The following is a 21,248-nucleotide window of genomic DNA, read 5'->3' as shown; positions in this document are numbered from 1 at the left end:
TTTTCTCTTTTGAGCATATAAAATCCCTACCTTTCCAGTTGGTTAAAGTCTTAAACCAGACAGCGTGCTCTCTGTTTACTCTATACATTGCTGACTTACGAATGCAAAAGAAACAATCTGTGCTTTGGGGACCTTAAGCACACCTTTCGATTGTACTCAGAATGATTTTCACATCACCAACCCAGAAAAAAATAGATATAAAGCTCTATACTCTATGACAGCTCACTCTGGGATATATCACTCTGCACAAAAGTGTTTGCACATGTTACTGTATAATAGCATCACCTCTGCAGAGCTAGAGGGTTGGAAATAAGTCATGATGACGGTGCTGGTACACACTGCCTCTGCACCTTGCAACCTGTCTTCTGTGATCTCTGTCCTCAAGGAAAACACCCGGAGACCTCAACACAACTCTGAACTTATTTGCCAAATGGAAAGTGCCTAGTCAGGCTGAGAATTAGCTACTTTGAAGCAGCAGCCGCTGTACTGATCCTGAAGTGGGAGCACTGCAGGAAAAACTTTATGTCCAATTCCAAACTCTTGTCCACCTCCCAAGCACCCAGGGCCTTCCATCTAGGATTGAGATGGAAGATATCATGGAAACAAGTCAACAAACTTTCCTCTTCTTCCACTTTCCTTTCCTGTCCTGTTGTGCGTGCACTTTCAGCCAGATTGTCAGCGATGGAGTTTGTCTTGTAGATGGCTTCATCTTCTGCAATGTGAGTACAAAGCCAGCCCTACTCTGCACCACTCACCAAAGCGGAGGAAGACGAGAACAACCGATGTTGTTGCAGAACGTCGACATCACAAATGCAGAAACACCACTCCACAGGGACAGGCTGCCTCATCAGCTTGTTCCTTGCCTAATTATTCTTTTTTTTCTTGATTTAAAAAATCAATCTTCAACCTTTAGACCTTCAATTTGCAACCTCAGATCCTTCTGAGAATCTGATTCCATTTACAAGTATCCGCCTAGAACAATACTAAATGAACACACACAGGCATACACGAGTGTGCGTACTGTTTGACTTGTTACATCACAAACGGATCTCCATGTGGTCAGAACAGCAAAGCCACAGCTTTCTCACTACTGTGAAAACAGTTGTGATTTTTCTAGTCTAAGAAATAGAAATCTTTGACATCATATCAGTTTCAGTGTTTCCTTTTAACGGCAATCAGAGGTAAATTTCGGAATCACAAACTCTCTGATCGCAAAACAGTCAGTATTTCTGTTCACTCACAGGATCTTCCATGGAGAAGCACCCCCCAAGAAATACTAAAATTTTCTGCTTGGATTTGTGTCACATCTTTGCCTTTCCTTGAGTCAATGATATCATCTTTGTTGGGGCTAGATCACCAAGACTGTCTGTGTCAGCCATTTGCTCCAATTTTAACCTTGACATTGTGACTTTTATCACAGGTAAGAGGCTCCCCAGGTGTCTGTACATTTTCTCCCTGGAAATTCAAAATCTGTCAATCTCACCTGAAGCTGGTACTTATACTTGTAATCATAGCAATGCAGGAGGCTGAGATCAGAGGCAAGAAAGTTCATGAGATTCATTTTCAATGAACCAACCTTGAACAGAAAAACCAAACACTAGTGCAAGGACCTGAGTTCAGTCTCCAGTACCAGCACCAAAAAAAAGTCAATTTCAAATTGCATGGTGGAAATTTTTCACAATATTTGACCCAGTATGTTTAAATTTCCTCTGTGACAAAAAAATTGAATAAATAAAAGAGCTTATGTTTTTCAGCAGCTCTGCAATTATAACGTCAGCATCTTTAATACAACAATCTGCTTTACCTATATGTACAAAGATCAACCATCACAAAACAAACCCTGCATTGAACTTCTCCTAAATCCAATTGTTCTAAGAAGAGATTTTTCTCTTCCCTTAAAAAAATGAGGAAAAAAATTAACCAAATTAAATCACTTCTAAACCTCTCTTTTGACTTGCCAACCTCTCTAATAAGAAATTCTGGAGGGCTCTTGTATCTGCACAAAGAGCTCCTGAAAAGGCACTGATTGGAACTGTTGGCTCCAAAGAAGCAAGCTGAAGGCGTTCACAGCCAGAGAGAGAGCTCTTTGGGGATTGTTGGAAGAGCTGTTGACACCAACACAGCCCTGAGTAGAGAGCCTGACATGCCGAGCCTCTTTCTTGTGCGAAGCAGTGGAGGCTGAAGCAGAGCCAGCTTCTCGCGTCCTCCATCTGTGCAGAGAATACCAAGACTTCCCGTCAATTCAAGTTGTACTTGGCATTGAAATGGTCCCCATCTCCAAACCATCAATGGTTTACATGGTTTCCAAATGCAACTCACCAAAAAAAAAAAAAAAAAAGATTTTCTAGTGTGATTAGTCTACTCTCAAAGGACAAAACTGGCTTCAGTGCAAAAGAAGAGGTTTTCTCCAGCTTACATGCTCAGAGAGGGTGGTGCGATGGTCCATGGACCCATAGGCTTCCCGCTAGATACCAGAGGTTCTCAGGCTAAAACCCCTGCACTCTATCTTCTGCGCATGTGATGCTCACTATTGCATCTGCCCCTCTACTCCTTCATACTAGGCCAGGCAGGAGACATTTGGGGCTTCTAACACTCAGAGCAAAAAATAGTCTTCAGGATTTTCTTGCCACTTCACACATGCATACACCCCATGGCAGCAGTCACACAAGCTTAGAGCCTCTCCAGTTTAGTGTGTCCAGACTCCATGTCAGTGAATAACTTTCTTCTTCAGAAGAACTACTTTGCTCTAAGGTACCTTATTATTGCATGGCACTACTATTAATCTGCCTTTTGCCATCAAAGTACATTACAAAATGTAGCTCAGTAATTATTTGGTAAACCAACACACCAAGGTAAGTACTGGCTAGTCATGAAACTCAAGCCAACAATGACTGACATGGGAATATTTGGGCATCATGGCTTTACAATTAGGTAATTCAGTGATTATGCAAATCAATGCTAGTTACTCTGATTTCATCACTATATGCATTGCTTACATTTTACATTATATACCTGTATTCACTGTACCTATAAATATATAAATATATGCAATTATTATACGCACGCACACACACACACACACACACACACACACACACACACAGAAGAGGGACTGGCAAGCCATCTACTAAGTAGTTCACAATGGTTATTCTTAAATAGTAAAAGTATGTCTTATGATAAGCCTGACTAAGTCTAAAATAATAAAATGGAGGAAAACAGAAAAATTGGTGATTATGACTTCCATTAGCATATTTTGTGTGTTTGTGCATGTGTTTTACATTCACAGTTGTGAAGCTACTTTGGAGTTGTCTGTGTTCACAGTGGCCACTCTGTACATTGCAAGGCATTGTAATTCCTTCTTTCCAACATGGCTGTTGAGGCAGGAGAACGCTCATAGATTCTTCCGCACTGCCAAGAGTGCTATAGGAGAGCTTAATGCTGAACGTGTTGGGTATTTAAGCTCATCATGAACACTGAGTGTTTTTTTCTCTGTTATTCTTTATTTTTCTTCTTAGTATTGCAAAGTCATCCCCATATTAGTCATTTGCTTGGTGACAAGTTATATCTCAAATCTCAGAGTAAAAATAAAATCTTCAACATGAAATTACAGGCAACGCAAGGTCAGGAATCAGGAACATTTCTCATTATCTTTAACAAAGCACCTACTTTTTTCCAGAAAAGAAAAATGTGTTCTCTCCAAAGATTTACTTCCATGTGAAAAAAAAATTCTCCACAGAAAGGAACAAAATAAAAAGACCCTATCAACATTCTCTTAATGGCCTATCTGTCTAGTTCACTGGTTTATTTATTTGGTCCTGTCAGACAGAGAATTTATGAAATATTTTGATGGGAAATGTCTGAAAGATGCCCAGGCAATCTAATTTTTAAATTCGATGTAACTTGTGAAAGTCCAATTCTTGTATTATACTTACATTCCCAAGTTGGGCACTGATTTTCTGTAGTTGGCCTCAGGTGATATGCAAAATGAGTAATGAGTGATCTCTGATCACAATTGTGGAAATCAGTTTATTTATTATTTCTTAGTGTCTTGGAAAAGTAAAAGCTGACTTCTGAAGGAACAAGAGAGAAGAACAGGAAGACTAATATTACAGCGTTTGCAGGGAATTAGATGGCCCTGGAAACAAAATACGTTGAGTGAAGTAAGTCAGGCCAAGAGAGACAAAGGGCACATGTTTAATCTCTTATGTGAAAAATAGGTACAAAAATGAACATATATGAAAACATACACAGGGCTCTATTCATACATAGACAATCAAATTAACTGAAACATGGTGTATGAAGGGATAGATTTGAACAATTCATAGACAACCTAACAAAAGTGAATACCAGGAAGATGAAACATGTCATGTTTGAGGGGGTGGAGACTAAGGAGAGGAGCTCAGATGAGTAGAGAGAGAAGTGTGTGTGTGTGTGTGTGTGTGTGTGTGTGTGTGTGTGTGTGTGTGTGTGTGTGTGTGTGTGTGTGTGGAACTGGAACTGGGTAACCAGAGGATGTGTGTTTTTGAGGTACATGGGAGGGAGAATGATGGAAGGGGTGACACTGGTAAAGATGCACTGGACACATAAATTGACAAGCTGAGTTGAAACCCCTTTGCACACTATTTAAAAACAATATTTTAAGGCAGAGGAGGTAAGCCCTGATAAGGGAAGTCTACAGTCTGTCCTGAGATAGAGGAAGCTAGCCTGAACAGAAGAACCATAGGATGGCAGTGGAAATCTGTGTTTAATTCCCTCAGAAAAGAAAGCAAAAGGAAAGAGAGGCATTTGGGGATGTCCAGGAGGAGCTGGACTGGCATTTCAGGAGGTGATCATTTCTATTGCCAGTGCTGGAACTCAATTTTAGAAAACCCACTTTTCTTCTGTATAAGTTAGCTACTACTGTAATAATGATATCCAGCAACCCACCGTAAAGTTCAGTGGCTTACAACAGTTAGCAGTTTGGTTGGAGGCAGTTAGTGAAGCTAGCCTCCCCTAGGCTTGCATTCAAATTTCAAAGAGTTTTGAGTGTATTCCACGTCTTTCCTCCTTCTTTGGATAATAGGTATCCAAGGGATGTCCTTCCCACGACAAAACGCAGATTCCAAGAGAGGAAGTCAAATGATGCACATGCGTTTGAAGCTTCTCATTGTCTCATGTTTCCCCCATGGCCAACCCCAACAGCAAGGATGAGTTGCTCTGCCCACCTCAAAGCCATGCGAGGATGCAGATGTGACATTACTACAGGAAGAGGAAAAACTAAGGCCAGCATTTCAGTCTACCAGGACTTTAGGCCTTGTTGTTTGCATCTCTAAGGATAAGGAAGTTGGCCTAGGTCAGTGGTTCTACTATACCACTCTAGCTGGGCACTTGTAGCTCATGCCTATAATCCTAGCTTCTCAGCAGGCTGAGATCTGAGGATCACAGTTTGAAGTCAGCCTGGACAGGAAAGCCTGTGAGACTGTTATCTCCAATTAACCAGTAAAAAGCTGGAAATTGAAGTGGGGCTCAAGTAGTAAAGCACCAGGCTTGAACAAAAAAAAACTAAAGGCGAATTCCTGGCCCTGAGTTCAGGCCCCAGTCCTAGCACATAAATAAAACTCATAATAATATAACACAATAGAATGCAACATATAAAATATGAGTCTAGTGATCTTCATTAGAAGCACATCAAATAGTAAATCCCAGAGTTGAGTGGAGTATCCAGTACCGTAATTTTCTTTCTTTTTCTTTTAAATTTTTTATTGTGAAAATATCCTACAGAAGGGTTACAATTACATGGGCAAGGTAATGAGTACATTTCTTATCAAGCATTGTTGCCTCCTCCTATGTTTCCCCTTACCAACCCTTCCCATCTCCTCCCCTTACTCTCCCTGGCCCCGCCCCTGCCCAGTCAAAGTTGTAAAGTTCGTTTTTTCAACATAACGACTTGTACATCTCATTGTTGCAATGGGTCCACCTGTATTCCGATTTAAACGGTTTGTTTTTGTCCTTCCCCTACACAAATTATACCAACATCTAATACAGTGAAAGCATGGGTTATACCGTGGGGGAGGGACATACAAAGCAACATAGAAATCATCTTATAAATATGTTAGAAACAATTGCATGAAAGGAAAACAAAAACAAAAAACATTTGAATACTTATCTTGGGGTTCATTTCCCTAACATCAACTTATCTGACCTTTTCTGCTTGTCTCAGACATATACTAGTTATTGCAAATAAGGGAAACCATGGGACCTATGTTTTTTGGGGCCTTGCTTACTTCACTTAATACAATTTTTTCCAAGTCTTTCCATTTCCTAACAAATGGGGCAATGTCATTCTTTGTGATGGAGGCATGGAATTCCATTGTGTATATAGACCACATTTTCTTGATCCATTCATTTACTGAGGGGCATCTGGGTTGGTTCCATATCTTAGCTATGGTAAATAATGCTGCAATAAACATAGTTGTGCTGGTAGCTTTAGTATGGTCTTGTTTGTGATTATTTGGGTACATGCCCAAAAGTGGGATTGCTGGGTCATAGGGGAACTCTATGTGGAGTCTTTTGAGGAACCTCCATACTACTGTCCAAAGTGGTTGAACAAGTTTACACTCCCACCAACAATGCAGTAGGGTTCCCTTCTGCCCACATCCCTTCCAGCATCTGTTGTTATTAGAGTTCTTGATTATATCCATTCTAAATGGGCTGAGGTGGAATCTCAATTATTTTGATTTGCATTTCTTTTATGGCTAGAGAGGTTGGTCATTTCTTCATGTGTCCACTGGCCATCCTTCTTTCCTCTTCAGAGAAGTTTCTCTTTAAGTCTTTAGCCACTTATCTATTGGGCAGTTGTTATTGCTTCTTTTCCTACCAGAGGTCTGGAGACATCCCTAAGGCCACTTCAAATTTTGTAAGATAGTGACCAACTTAGCCTACTAAAGAGTTTACCTGGGACTTCTCTACATGTGTGCTACCTGACAATACATCTCCTATAGTCCATAACTCATAGAATACCTTTATGTTTCTACCATGTGTATGGCCCCCAGTAAGGTAGGCACTTTACTCTTCTTACTGCTTTTATAATTGATGTCCCTTTCTCACCATGATATCTCAGGTTTTCCTGTCCATTCCTTACCTGCTAAGCAAACACCTCACTGCTAAATATCCTTTCCTGCATTCAGCCTTAAATCTAGACAACACTGGGCCTTACAATGGAAGTGACAGGCATGCAAAGAGACCTGTCTCTCCAGATAGGCGATATTAAAACTCCCATTTTAGAAAGCCTCATAGTTTTTCTGGTAGAATACCAGGCTAAAGAGGAAGTGCCCAAATTGAGCTGAGATGCAGAAGAGAGCTCCTGGAAAAAGATAAATGTAGAAATAAATTTCTCATCTAATTATTCATCCTTGTTTATATATTCTTTAATGACATGTTCCCATGGTTACCAACGTTGTAAAAGGCTGCCTGTGTTTCATTTTGCTTTGATACTATTTGAAGTAGTATGCCAGAAGGAAAAATTCACTTTTAAATAAAAAATGTAATTGAGGCACGCATTGGATCCAAGGTTGAGTGTTTCAGTGAAGAAGGTAGTGACCACAACATGATTTGCTGGTTATGTAGTTCTATGTAGTTCTGCTACCATCTTTTGTGAGTGTACTGGGAACTAGGAAGGAAAGAAGAGGGGAAGGGAAGAAAAGAGGTTGCAAAGATAGGAATGTGTGTGTGTGTGTGTGTGTGTGTGTGTGTGTGTGTGTGTGTGTTTAACATATATTCATGTATATGTGTATGGACACACACACACATATAAGTTCACATGTATAATTTCTCTACTATTACACACTTAGGATTTAGCCTAACTCTCAAGTAAGTGAGGTTGCTTTTTACCGTCCCTTTATCCATCTCTCCCTGCTCCTCAGCCCCATTGGACATGCCAAGAGCCAGAACCCTCTTCTGAAACCGGAAATAGTCCATTCCTTCTCTCCAGTGTGAATTTCAGCAAGAGGGCCATCACTTTGAGGTAGTTTCCCTCTGAAGCCCAAACTCTAGCCACAGCACAAAAGGTCCCCTGCCTAAGCACTGTCAGGCACCCCAGCCAGACAAGAATTGGGGAAGAGGTGGGCAGGAGTCGGACCAGTGCTTCAGAATGTGCCCTGCAGGGGGCAGCCTCCCTCAATTGTGCAGCAGCCCACTAAGGGCATGTTGATTATCCAGCCTGCTTAGAAAAGCCCAGCATCACATCAAGCAAGCTCATTCATCCTTGGCCACTCCTGCACAATATTTATTTTGTACTCATCAGAAGAGCACATTTTTTTAATGGCACTGGCTTAACTTTGCAGAGATTAGCAGTAGGTGATCAACTAAGCCTATGCCATTTAAATGCTTTTCCTCTTTTATTTTTTTTTTTCTTAAAGGCTTTTTTGGTTTCTCGTGATTTTTTTTTTTTACAAAAGAAAAGAAAATGCAACCTCTCCATTTCTGTTCATATTGTCTCATTTGAGGATGATACGGCTTTTAGAGATGTAAGGCAATTTGGACCTCTTTTACACGAACAAATTTAAGCCTAGCAATTTGATTCCCAGGATTCCAGTGGCTTCTCTGCTAGGCTGCCATGAGGTTATTTTGTTTATATAAAGACTTTCCTTTTCCGATTAAAACTGGGAGCATAATGACTCATTTTTTGTTTTAATTTGCATCTGAATATCAAAAACAGTTATGTACAAAACCAAATTTTTAGACTTTTGTGGTTTTTATCTTTCTCACAGATTTTTGGATTATTGATTTAAAAGCTAGCAGAGAAATTGAGGTCAATTTTCTTTAAAAGTTAGAGATGTAGAAAACTATTCCATTAAATCACTGGATTTTTTTTAACTATGTCTGATCAGGTAGAAGATAATCTGCAAATCTCAGAGCATTTAATGTTTTTGTTTATATTCAGCCATCTTTCAGGTACTAGTGCACACCAATTTAAAGTAAACTCCCTTTCTTTAAGTTCATATGATATATTTTCCTCACTAATTCTGAAAACCACTTATTTCACCTGTCCCAAGAACATTTCTCCCAAGTTATGAGACATTGGTTTTCTTGGATGCCAAAACTATTAACCTATGATATCACTTGATTTTTTTTTCAGGATCCTAAAGTTAACTATTAAGTTAATCTATTTTTATTCAAGAAAGCTTAAGTGCTATTCTATGAGGCTCAGCCTAGTAACTAAGGAGTCAATAACTTATGAGGAAAGATAACCTCCAGAAAACCTTGGGAAGATTATTCTGAGCCCAAAGGGAAGGGAAACACCAAAATTGTCAGGCAAGATTTCATCTCATTCATTCTTCATTACGTAGAGACTGGTTTGCTGTAACGTTATTGTAGGAAGCCAATCAAGGACAAGACCAGAGCCTGGATACCCTTAACCGGGAGTGTTAATTTATTATCCTTTGAATTTGGGGGTTCTTACTGTTATAAATACATATAGAAATATATATATATATGTACATTCTACATATATATACAAATACTCGTATATGTGTGTGAAATGCACACATATTTTAACAAATCCATGGACTCTGTCAGAGATTTTCCTCCCTCTGAGCTATGTGGATGGGTAAGGTATCCAAAGGAAAAGTCATAAAGAGGCCAGAAATCCCAGGCATCAAGCATCCTCCGGAAAGCTATTTCTTAAATAGAAAGGAAGAACCACCAACTGAACGAGATTAACTGCAAGGAAATGAGAGAAATAAGGAAAGATAGAACGTATAGGGCTGCGCATCCAACCTAAACCTCAAGAGAGAAATGAAATCAGACAAGGTGGAGGGACATCAAAGACCGACTTTGCACAATCCTAACATGGAATAGTCGTCTCTTTTGTTAAAGTCCAGATAGAGCCTCATCTCCTTTTCATCTGTACACCACGCACATGCAGCTTTATGATGAACAGTCTCGGGTTGGAGCCTACATCAGAACTTCCTCATCCAGACAACCAGCTTTATCCTCTGGAGCTCTGTGCAAGAGCGCTCCACGCACTCACATCCTCATCTGCGCGAGCTGGGCAAAGCTGTAGACATCACTTGGGGTCTGCATAGCCTAACAGCTCCACATAAGCGGTTATGGCTGGGCTAGAACTGATTTGAGGCCCAGTGTATCCTGAACCAGCTAAGTGAAATATACTATGTTGTAGAATGACAATGTAGGATAATGACTAAGATTTCCTCCTCTGTAAAACAAGATAAGGCCTGCATTCCAATGTGATTGTTAACAAATTAAGAGAATAATTTATCTGTTCCACTCAAACTCATCTCATTTTTGTAGCTAAGGAAGATAAGAGAAATACTTGCTTGAAAAAGGTGGTAGAGATTTGTGGACCAAATCACCAGTTCCTTGTCATTAATTAGCTATATGCTCTGGCAAGCTGTGTCCCAACCTAAAATCACCCCTGGAGAATAAAAAAAAAGCAATCGAAGCCAAGAACCTGAGGCTCTCACCTGTTATTCTAGCTAATCAGAAGGCTGAGGGCTGAGGCTCACAACCTGAAGCCAGCCCAGAGAAAACAAATCTGGGAAAAAATATTTACCCTCAACTAATCAGCAAACACATGGAAATGGAGATAGAATGCCAGTCTTAAGTAAAAACTAAAGAAGAGCACAAAGTCCTGAATCCAAGCCCCAGTACCTGCCCTCGTGCACACACATACACACACACACACACACACACACACACACACACACACACACACACACACACACACACACATTTTGAAATATAAATGATTAAAAATTAATGCGGACAAATTTTAAGTATTAAATTCTGGAATTATTCTATTAATGGAAGCCTCATACATAACCAAAACTCTTAACTCTAACTCTAAATAGACTGGTAATAAGAATCTTCTATTTGTGGGTGAGACTCTCAAAAAAAAAATCAGAACTAGTATCTGTTTACCTTGATACACATAACCTGCTCATGTAATCTTTCACCTTTACTGACAACACAAACAAAACTTAAATATCTTATTTAGACTTTGTGAAGGTATTTATAGCCTTCACATCACTGGCCTTTCTTGGTATACCAACAAAGCTGAAAATATTCACCTACATTAGAAATCTGCAGAACATAACAGTAAATGGTGTTTCATGAAAGAACTCATGTAACACTAGATGAATATCTGAGCATTAACATGCTGTACACTGCGCCAGAGGCAAACAACTATTATTTCATATTTTCTCGGCCATGCTATTATGTTATTAAAGTCATCCCAAAATTATCATAGAAAAGTCTTAAGGGCTGGGCACCAGTGGCGCACACCTGTAATCCTACTCCTATTCAGGAGGCTGAGATCTAAGGATCACAGTTCAAAGCCAGTCTGGGCAGGAAAGTCTGTGAGACACTTATCTCCAATTAACCACCAGAAAACCGGATGTAGCACTGTGGCTCAGGTGGTAGAGTGCTCGCCTTGAGCTGAAGAGCTCAGGGACAGCGCTTAGGCTCAGAGTTCAAACCCCATGACTGTAAAAAATAAAAATAAAAAATAAAGTCTCAAGTTCAGATTTTTTTAAGTCTGCTTCTAAGTTTAACTCTAAATTTCAAGGAACAAAAATTTTGTCATATGCTGATAGCTCATGCCTACAATTCTAGCTACTTAGTCCACTGAGATCCAGGGGCTCATGTGTTGAAGCCAACCTGGGCAGAAAAATCTACCAGCCAAGTAAGCTAGCCAAACAAGCATGAGGTCATGAATTCAAATCCCAGTCTCACTAAAAAAATAAAATTTTTTCTAAATTAAGTCAGTATTTACTTATAGGAAAATACTGTTTACAAATTATTATTTTTCCATTTTGTACTGTTATAGTCATCTTTCAAAATTACATCATTATTCTAGCAATGAAGAGTTAAATTTGCCTCTAAAGATGAAAGATCCCAATCTGATCCTATTCACTCATAGCTTTCAAGCATGGTAAGTGTCCTTTTAATTTATTCTGAGAACAATGCAACCACAGTATTCAATCACTAATGATATCATGGATATGGACTCTTTGGGAAATAAAGGACACAATATATCTAGAAGTATTTGTTACAATGCTAAATGAAAGATTATTTCATCTCTTAAAATGCTGGGTTTTGTGTTTTTGTTTTTGTTTTTGTTTTAGTCAGGGGCTGGTGGCTCACTCCTGTATTTGTAGCTACTCAGGAGGCTGATATCTGAGGATCACAGTTCAAAGCCAGCTTGGGCAGGAAAGCCTGTGAAACTCTTATCTCCAATTAAATAACAGAAAAAGCTGGAGGCGGGGCTGTGGCTCAAGTGGCAGAGTGCTAAGCAAAACCTCAGGACGAGCAAAAAAACAAAAAAAAATGCTATTTTCTTTATATTTTTATAACTTGTAAGTCTTACTATAGATTGTGAAAGACTGTCATTTTTATTTATTATTAATTAAATATTAGGATTAACTACTACCACACAGAACCCCAAAATTTCCAGAAAGCAATATAATTTGATTTCTTATGTTCACTGTAGCCTAGAGATTTCGATTGATTCCTTTCCATAGGCAATGTGAGAACCCACACAATATCCACTGAGCAGCCCCATCCTCTCCCACATCTGGGGACCCCTCTTGCTTCAAGCCGCTGATGGAGAAAGAAAGCAGAAGATCATGCTAAGCCAGGTTTCTTGAGCCATAGAAAAGATCACAGCCCCCAGCCCCACCCACCCACGTCCCATTAACCCTCACCAGCCACAACCAACTGTAAGTAACCAGGAGCAAAACTTTAATTATTTCTTACAAGGAAGTGAAATAGATTATGACAGATCAATTTAAAATTTTATAAAAATTTAAAAGGAGTGGTACATTCATAGAAAGTCATTGAAGCGATCCCAAATCTCAGTGACTTAACCTGGAAAATTCCAAAGGCTCCCTGAAGATCTAATCTTCTAAGCAAATCAATTTACTGTAATTGTGGTCAAGATTAATATTGTGATTATGAAGAAATAATTTGATAATAACCCTCAAGGCTTTTATTACCTTTTGTAATTAGAAGTGACAGGATTTCTACTTACTAAATCACTGTCAGCAAGCACACTGTTAAAATTAAAATGTCCCCAAAATAAAAAATACAATAAAATGTCCCCAAATCTCTAACCTAAAACAAACAAACAAAAAAAAACAGAACAAAGTATCCCTACACCCCTCATCCTGACAATGCTTGAGATGTGTAGTTTCTTTGTCCCACCCACTTTGAGTACTCTTTAGAATTTATCATGAAGAAACAACCCTTTGGGTTAGGAAAAAGAAGATGAATTCTTCCTCTCTTTTCACTAGCTGAGTTCTTCTACTATTTTTTCTTTTCCTTTACCTTTGACAATATATGTCTCCTCCTTTCTCTCCTGAAGTCTTTTGTTATACAATTATCCTGAGAAAGTTGACTGCAAGGTAGTAAGTGGCCCTCTTTACTTAGCTGAAGTACAAAGAGAAATTATTATAAGTTGCTGTATGTAAAGGAAACCAGCTACCCACATATGCTCTTGGCTTATGTCACTCTAAGGCGAGCCTTAAAACTCAATAAATGCATAAACTCAATAGTTACTAGGTCCTACGAATACAAACACCTCATTATAAAGCTTCTATTCGAGCTGCAGCAGAGAATGCATAATTAACAGCAATGTACATTTCGCAACAGGATGCACAGACTTGTTTGCCCGAGTCTCTGCACACACGTACCATTTATTGAGATCAGAGTAGTTCACACATTTGGAAAGAATGATCCAATTGCAGAATATTGAAGTCAAATAAAAAGTATGATTAGAAATCTACCTCCATTTAAGTACAGCTTCTTATTTTACAAGCAGTAATTCCTCTCTTTGTTTTTGAAATCAAGGAAAGTCTTTGATCATGAAAAGAAAATTAAAATCTCTGTTTTAAAATCTGTGATTATTCCAAAATGCTCTTGTTTCTAAAAATCTGTAAGTATGATTTTTAATTTGCACATATTAGAACTCTTATTAAAAACAAATCCAACTCTAAATTACTAAATTAGAGCAACTATACACAAACAAATTTGATAACCTAAAAGAAATGAGGAACTTCCTGGACACAAACAGCTTACCAATCTTGAAGAAATAGAAAGCCCAAACAGACCAATTACAAGTAATCATATTATACTAGCAATAAAAATCTTCAAGCCAAATAAAGAAGAAAGGGGGAGAAGGATGATAAAGAGGAGAAGGAAGAAGAGGAAGAGAACAGGAGAAAGAGAAGGAGAAGGAGTAGGAAGATAACACAGGACCAAATGAATTCACTGTTGAGTTCTACCAAACATTTAACAAAAATGTATGTCAATTGTTCCTAAGTTGTTCCAAAACATGGGAGAATGGAGAATTCTTCCAAACGTATTATATAGAGGCTAACATGCTGATAACAGAACTAGCCAAGGACAAGAAGGGAATGAAGAAAGGAAAGGAAGGAAAGGAAAGAAAGAAGGAAGAAAGAATGGAAGGAAAAGGAAGGAAGGAAGAAAAAAAGGAAAGAAGGAAGGAAGGAAGGAAGGAAGGAAGGAAGGAAGGAAGGAAGGACAAGCCTATTATTATGATAAACATATATATAAAACATAGATATAAAAATATTCAACAATACTACCAAACTGATTACAATATCATATTAGAAACACTGATCAGTAGTCAGGTGTTGGTGGCTCACACCTATAATCCTGGCTACTCAAGAGGCCGAAATCTGAGGATTACAGTGTAAGGCCTTCCCAGGCAGACAAATCTGGAGACTCATCTCCAATTAACCATCAAAAAAGCTAGAACTGGAAGTGTGGCTCACATGGTAAAGCATAACTCCTATGCACAAAAGTCAAATGGCAGTGCAAAGCCCTGAAATCAACCCCCAGTATTGACACGTGTGTACATGCGTGTGCACACACACACACACACACACACACACACACAAAACCACATTAATCACTATTAAATAGGATTCATTCTATGATTATGGATGAAATGATAGTTCAATGTACAAATAAATATAATGCAACTAATCAACAGAATGAACAATTTAAAAATATATAATCGTTTGGTAGATGCTGAAAAATCTCTTGATAAAAATTCACTGTCTCTTCATGATAAGAATATTGAACAAAATAAGTACAGAAGGAATAAAGGTCATATGTAAGAAGATAACATCTAACAACATTCTGGATGGGAAAAGCTGAATACTTGCCCTAACGACTGGAACAGGATCAAGATGCCTACTGTTACCACTTTTTGCAACAGCCAGAGTCATCGGGCAAGAGAAAGAAATAAATGCTATCCAAAATGAAAAAGAAGTCAGATTGTCACTGCTCGCAGATGACATGATCATATACATAGAAAACCTCCCAACAATTCCACCAAAAAACTAAGATATAGCAAATTCAGCAAAGTTGCATGATATAAAATCAACACAAATTCAAAGCTTCTAAAGAGAAAAAAAAAATCAAGAGTGAAGAGACAACCTACAAAGTACACAAGTTAAACTGTTCTTAAATGAGTATTAGCATTGCCATACCCCAATAGAAAAGTTATCTGAAATAGAATTCAAGAAAGCAAAATTATTTGCAATGGTTACTACTACTACTACTACTAATAATAATATCTGGCAATAAATTCAATCAAAGACATGAAAGATCTCTACAATGAAAACTATAAAAGATCACTGAAGGAACTAAATGACACAAAAAACTAGAATTCCATGCCATGTCTGTGGTTTGAAAGAAGCAAGATTATTAAAATGGCCATGCTACCTTAAGAGATTGATAGGTCCAATGAAATTCTTATCAAAACACCAGGCATTCTTCACAAGTCTAGACAAAACAATTGTGCAAGTTGTATGGGACCATTTATGCAAAGTCATCTTGAACAAAAAGAACAAACGAGAAGCATTGCACTACTTGACTTCATATTGGCACAAAACAGACCCATTGTTCAAGGGACCCAAACAGAGAGTCTGAAAGTCAGTCCAGAAAACCCAGACTTCCCAATAAATAGAAAAGCCGGGAAAAACTAGGAGTCCACATGAAAAAAATAAACTTAGATTCCTATGTCTCACCAGTTACAAAACTTAAATCAAAATGGATTAAATGTTTAAATGTAAGACCTGAAAGAATAGAACTTCTTCAAAAGAATTAATACAAGATGCAGGAATGGGCAAGGGCTTTTTGGACAAGACCCCAAAAGTACAGAAAACAAAAGAAAAAGAAAAAATAGAATATATGAAACTGAAAAGCTTTTCAAGAGCAAATATATAGGCATATGTATATGTGTATGTATATATATGTATATGTGTATGTATATATATACATATATATTAACATAAAGAGACAACCTACAAGGTACACAGGTTAAATTTTCCCTCAACTTTTTTTCATTAATGAGTTATTTAATATGTGTCACCACAATTGAAAAGATAAATGTGTATGTGTTATTTCTTTACAAAAGCAATAGGATGCAGGTTCAAGGTCCCCTCATTGTTTAGGAGAAAAAAATATATACATTGGAACACAATAGGTTTGCTCCAGAAACTCTGTAAGAGAAATCTGTAGTCTCATTAGTATTGTAGGTTCAACTATTTTAGTTTGGGTTATCATGATTTCTTTAGAGAAAGGATTCCCACAGACAAGTCAGTCCTTAACCATTAAGTATGTGATCCAGTCTTCCAACCACTTCCCTAGGCATCTTCAGGACAGAGAACAGAAGGGACCAAAGAACCTCCTTGGCAGTTTTTCTGGGAGCAAGGAGGAACATTGCTCTCTACTATAGTAGCAAGGCCTGTAAAGGCCTGGACCAGAACCAAGAGTTGCATGCCAAAAATCCAGATAGTGCCTTTCGCAGATGGAGCTGCCACGTGAGAAGCACGCTGCTGCCACTCACAGAAGAGCTGGCTCTTGGGCGGGTTTCCTGTTGCCGCTCCTGTGAGGTGGCTTACCACAGACACCCCATGCCAGCAGCCACTGGGCTGCCAGCAGTTGGACAGGAAACAGGGCTGAGTGTTTTCTCCCGTCCTGGCTTGACTACCCTACTGCTAATGTCTTGCTGGAAACAAACTGGAGGATACAGTACCTTCACTGGTGGTTGTTTTTTTCTCAAGCAGAATTTAAGATAAAAGGAATGAAGAGAAGAAGGTGTGTGTGTGTGTGTGTGTGTGTGTGTGTGTGTGTGTGTGTGTATGTGTGTGTGTGTGTGTGTGTGTGTGTGTGTGTGTGTGTGTGTGCAGTGAGGGAAGAATTGGGGTTGGGAGGCATGGATGAGAAGATTGAAAGGGGTGACACTGATCAAGACAAATTGTACCCATAAACCGCTTTGTGGAATGGTAACTCCTTTGTACAACTTCTTAAAGATGCCCTCCACTCAGATATTTAGAAAACAACGGAAGGACTTTTTAGGTGTCAGAAACTATTAGGGGCTAAGTCTGGTGTCCTGCGGGACTTATCCACACACACCCCCCAAAAAAAATTTCATATGTTAAACATATGAACATCTAGACATCTCAGAATGAGATGGTGTCTTTAAAATGAAACTCCTTTGTGCAACTAATTAATTGTAATAAAAATATGGCAAAAAATAAAATAGTGCAAGACCTTTTAAAAGGTGGATTTGTCTAAAAGGGGGACATCATGCTGGGCCCTAATTCTAACCTCCTTTGGTAAAGAGGAGATTAGGACACAGATACACAGAAGAAATACCACAGGAGGCCATAGGAAGGGATGGTCATCCCAAGCCAAGGAGATGGGCCACAGTAGAAACCAAGCCATCCATGCTTCAATCTGAGACTTCCAAGCTCTGGAAGGGTCAGAGAATAAATCTGCTACTTAACACCACCTGGTCTGGTGCTCTATAAGGCAGTGCTGGAAAAACTCACACAGAAAACAGCAGCTTAACTAAGCACAAATAAACAGTAAAACCAGGTCCTGGCCTTCAAAATTGAGATCTGAAGTAAGTGCCTTCTCAACACACTCTTATGCACACACATGCAAGCGCACGCACACACACACACACACACACACACACACACACACACACACACACAAACACACACACACCCTGTATGTGGATGGGTCAGGACAAGCAGCCCAGACTGGTTACAGCAAAGTACATGTGAACAAGCCACACTTGAGGAGCTTCATGTCTCAAGTGAGAAAGCAAGGCCTCAACACAATACCAGAGCTGCCAATCCACACCTCTGAACTCCTGACATGCTCCCCGCCTTGTTCCTGTCACCTGCCAAAGTTGGGCCTCAGCCCCAACCTTCCGAGTACTCACAACCCATGGCTAACTCTCTCTCTCATGCTGGCTCTAGGCTTGACCTCACAGCTCTGTTCTTTGACTTCTTTCAGCTCTTTGAATGAGACAAAAACAACGTAATCGGTGATGTAAGTTCAGTCATTCTAAAACCTATGGAAATTCATTCAGAAATTTGCCCACGATTAATTTTACATAATCTTCCCTTGCACCTATCAGAGAAAGGAGAAGCTTCTGCATCATGAAATTCATGCAAGGCTCTTTCACAAATAGCACCGGTAGTCACAGTGGTTACTGGAAGTCTTTGAGAGCCAGGGCAGGCAATGGGTATGAGTGTGGCCAGTTTCAGAGACCTTTCATTGCTTGCCACCTTATTAGGAAATGTTCCCAAATAACTGTGATGATAATAAGAGAGATTATGATTTTGAGTGGATTTTTTTTCTGTTAGAAAGTTCACCATCTGTGATTTTTTTTTCTTGATTGTCAAAGGAAGTTTTTAATAAAGGTGGACTTTCAACGTAATATACCTTTATGCTATTTTCAGAGAAAAAAATGATATACTGATAGATAGTTTACACTTTTTATTCAATGTTCCAGCCTCATTAGAAGGGAAAGTTGCAAGAAAGAAGGAAGTTCCTTTTAAAACTTGAATAACTTTCTTTGGGATCCAGTACAAATAGTAATGATCCTATTTAAAGCAGGAAGCTAAGAGCAATGGCAGGACTTTACTTAGACTGGTCTGTGAGCAAATATAATTTAAAGAAATTGTTAAATAGCTAAGTCCCTCTCACATGTTACTTGTGATCTGGAGGGAAGGGATTCTTTGCAGAGAGGAAGCTGAGAACAGTTCTTCCTAGTCCACAAGACTTTCCCAGGCTTTCAAAGACAAATTAAGTATGTCAATGTAGTTTGTCATGCTCAAATAGAGATAGTTTGGTACATTTTTTTAAAGAAAACTTTTTTGTATAAATTACTCATCAATGTCTTTCTCAGTAAGTTAATTATAATGCTGGGCTGAGGAATTTGACATTCTAAATCAACTGAAAAAACGGTATATGCCTGTAATCCTAACTAAGCTGGAGGTTGAGATCCTTAGAATCACAGTGCCAGGTCAGCCTGACAAAAAAAAAAAAAAAAAAAAAAAAAAATATATATATATATATATATATATATATATATATATATATATATATATGAGCACCCTGTCTCAATCAGAAGCAGGGGACAGTAGCACACAGCTATCATTCCAGCTATTGCAGGATATGTAAAATAGGAGGATCACATTCTAGGCACTGGCCAGCAAAAATCAAGATCATATCTCAAAATGACCAATGTGATTAAATAACTGGAGGCATGGCTCAGTGATAGAGCTCCAGACTAGTAAACATGAGGCTCTGAGTTCAAACCCCAGTACTTTAGAAAGCACAAATTAATTAATTAATAAGACACTTGGAAAAATAGAATTTCTGTTTTTTATCTAAAATAAGCTCAGTGTAGAGGTGACTATTTACAAACTCTTCATTTAATTGGATTTCTTTAACATGAAATAATATTTCCAGAACTAATTAAAATTTTGTCTTAATGAATATTTAAAACCAAAATATGTTATCTTGGCAGTACAGTGTATGGATTTTTTAATCACCTATAAAGGTAATTATATTTTTTACACCCTCAAAAACATCATCTACTATTACAGATACCAAATGGGTTCTTTTGCTTCCTCTCAGGCCATGATTGAAGAAGCTATCACCAGGGCTGAATCCTTCTCAGTTATGTATACCCCATTTGCAACAAAAATAACAGCTGATAAGATAGAAAAAGTAAGAGAGGTTTTCACCAAAACTCACCCTGCCTATGTGGAATATACCTACACAGGTAAGGTTCAAAATCATCAAGTTATTAGCCAATACTGTACTTCTTGTGGAACAAACATGGGACGTTTGGGGGGTTACTTGTTTGTTGTTTCTTCTTTAGTGATTTGTTCCCAACTGATCCTTGAATATTCCTTTGTGGCTTTGGTTTCTGTGTTTTAAAAGGAAGTGGTAAAACCTAGAAACTCTGGTTTGTTAATAAGAAAAAAGGAAGGAAGGAAGGAAGGAAGGAAGGAAGGAAGGAAGGAAGGAAGGAAGGAAGGAAGGAAGGAAGGAAGGAAGGAAGGAAGGAAGGGAGGAAGGGAGGGAGGGAGGGAGGGAGGGAGGGAGGGAGGGAGGGAGGGAGGGAGGGAGGGAGGGAGGGAGAAAGAGAGAAAGAAAGAAAGCAGGCCCATGGCAAAATGCTACCCTTCCCCTCATCCTTTATCTGTACACTAGGTGGTTATAGCATTTTATTGAAGATGGAATTTGTTTTCCAGTATCTACCACCTCCACTTTCCTCCATCATCGACCCTACTCCCAAGTCCCTCTCTTCCCTTAGATTTTTGTACCTCTGGTGTTCTGAGTACCCAAGGTACCACAACAGATGCACAAGGCATTGGCCTTTTGCCTCTTTTTTATTTTAGAAAGTACTTGCAGCCAGATGTAGGTGGCTCGTGCCTGTAATCCTAGCTACTCAAAAGGCTGAGATCTGAGGTTCAAAGCCAGCCCCGGCAGAAAAGTTCCCATGAGTCTCTTATCTTCAATTAACCACTAAAAACCAGAAGTGGCACTGTGGTTAGTAATAGAGCACTAGCCTTGAGAACAAAGAGGCTCAGACACAGCATCCAGGCCCTTGCTTTTATTCATACATTCAAGTATAATTTGCCAACATACTATTTGTGTGTGTGTATGTGTGTGTGTGTATACACATGTGTGTGCTGGTTCTGGAGCTTGAACTCAGGGCCAGGCACTATTTTAGCTTTTTCACTGAAAGCTAGCACTCTACCACTTGAGCCTTTCAGTAGTTTTTTTTCAGTAGCTCTGGCTTCTCCAATAGCTAATTGGAGATAAGACTCTCATGGACTTTCCTGTTCAGGCTGACTTTGAACCGGATCCTTAGATCACAGCTCTTCAGTAGCTAGAACAAG

The 21,248-nt window shown here is 38.9% G+C and overlaps 1 protein-coding gene across 2 annotated transcripts in view; it reads left to right on the top strand.

Annotated features, from left to right (window-relative positions):
* Nucleotides 1-21,248, top strand: part of Spata16 (spermatogenesis associated 16) — a 239,033-nt gene that overhangs the window by 171,626 nt on the left and 46,159 nt on the right. For both annotated transcript variants that reach the window (XM_070041296.1, XM_070041298.1), the window contains exon 6: nucleotides 19,975-20,122. In XM_070041296.1, the coding sequence (XP_069897397.1) occupies nucleotides 19,975-20,122 (148 nt within the window). The remainder of the gene's footprint in view (nucleotides 1-19,974; nucleotides 20,123-21,248) is intronic.

The sequence above is a fragment of the Dipodomys merriami genome, unplaced genomic scaffold (genome assembly GCF_024711535.1).
Source record: "Dipodomys merriami isolate MVZ:Mamm:240054 unplaced genomic scaffold, mDipMer1.0.p SCAF_306, whole genome shotgun sequence".
NCBI lineage: Eukaryota > Metazoa > Chordata > Mammalia > Rodentia > Heteromyidae > Dipodomys > Dipodomys merriami.
The sequence above is the reverse complement of the archived record's forward strand: the minus strand, read 5'-3'. Positions and strand labels throughout refer to the sequence as shown.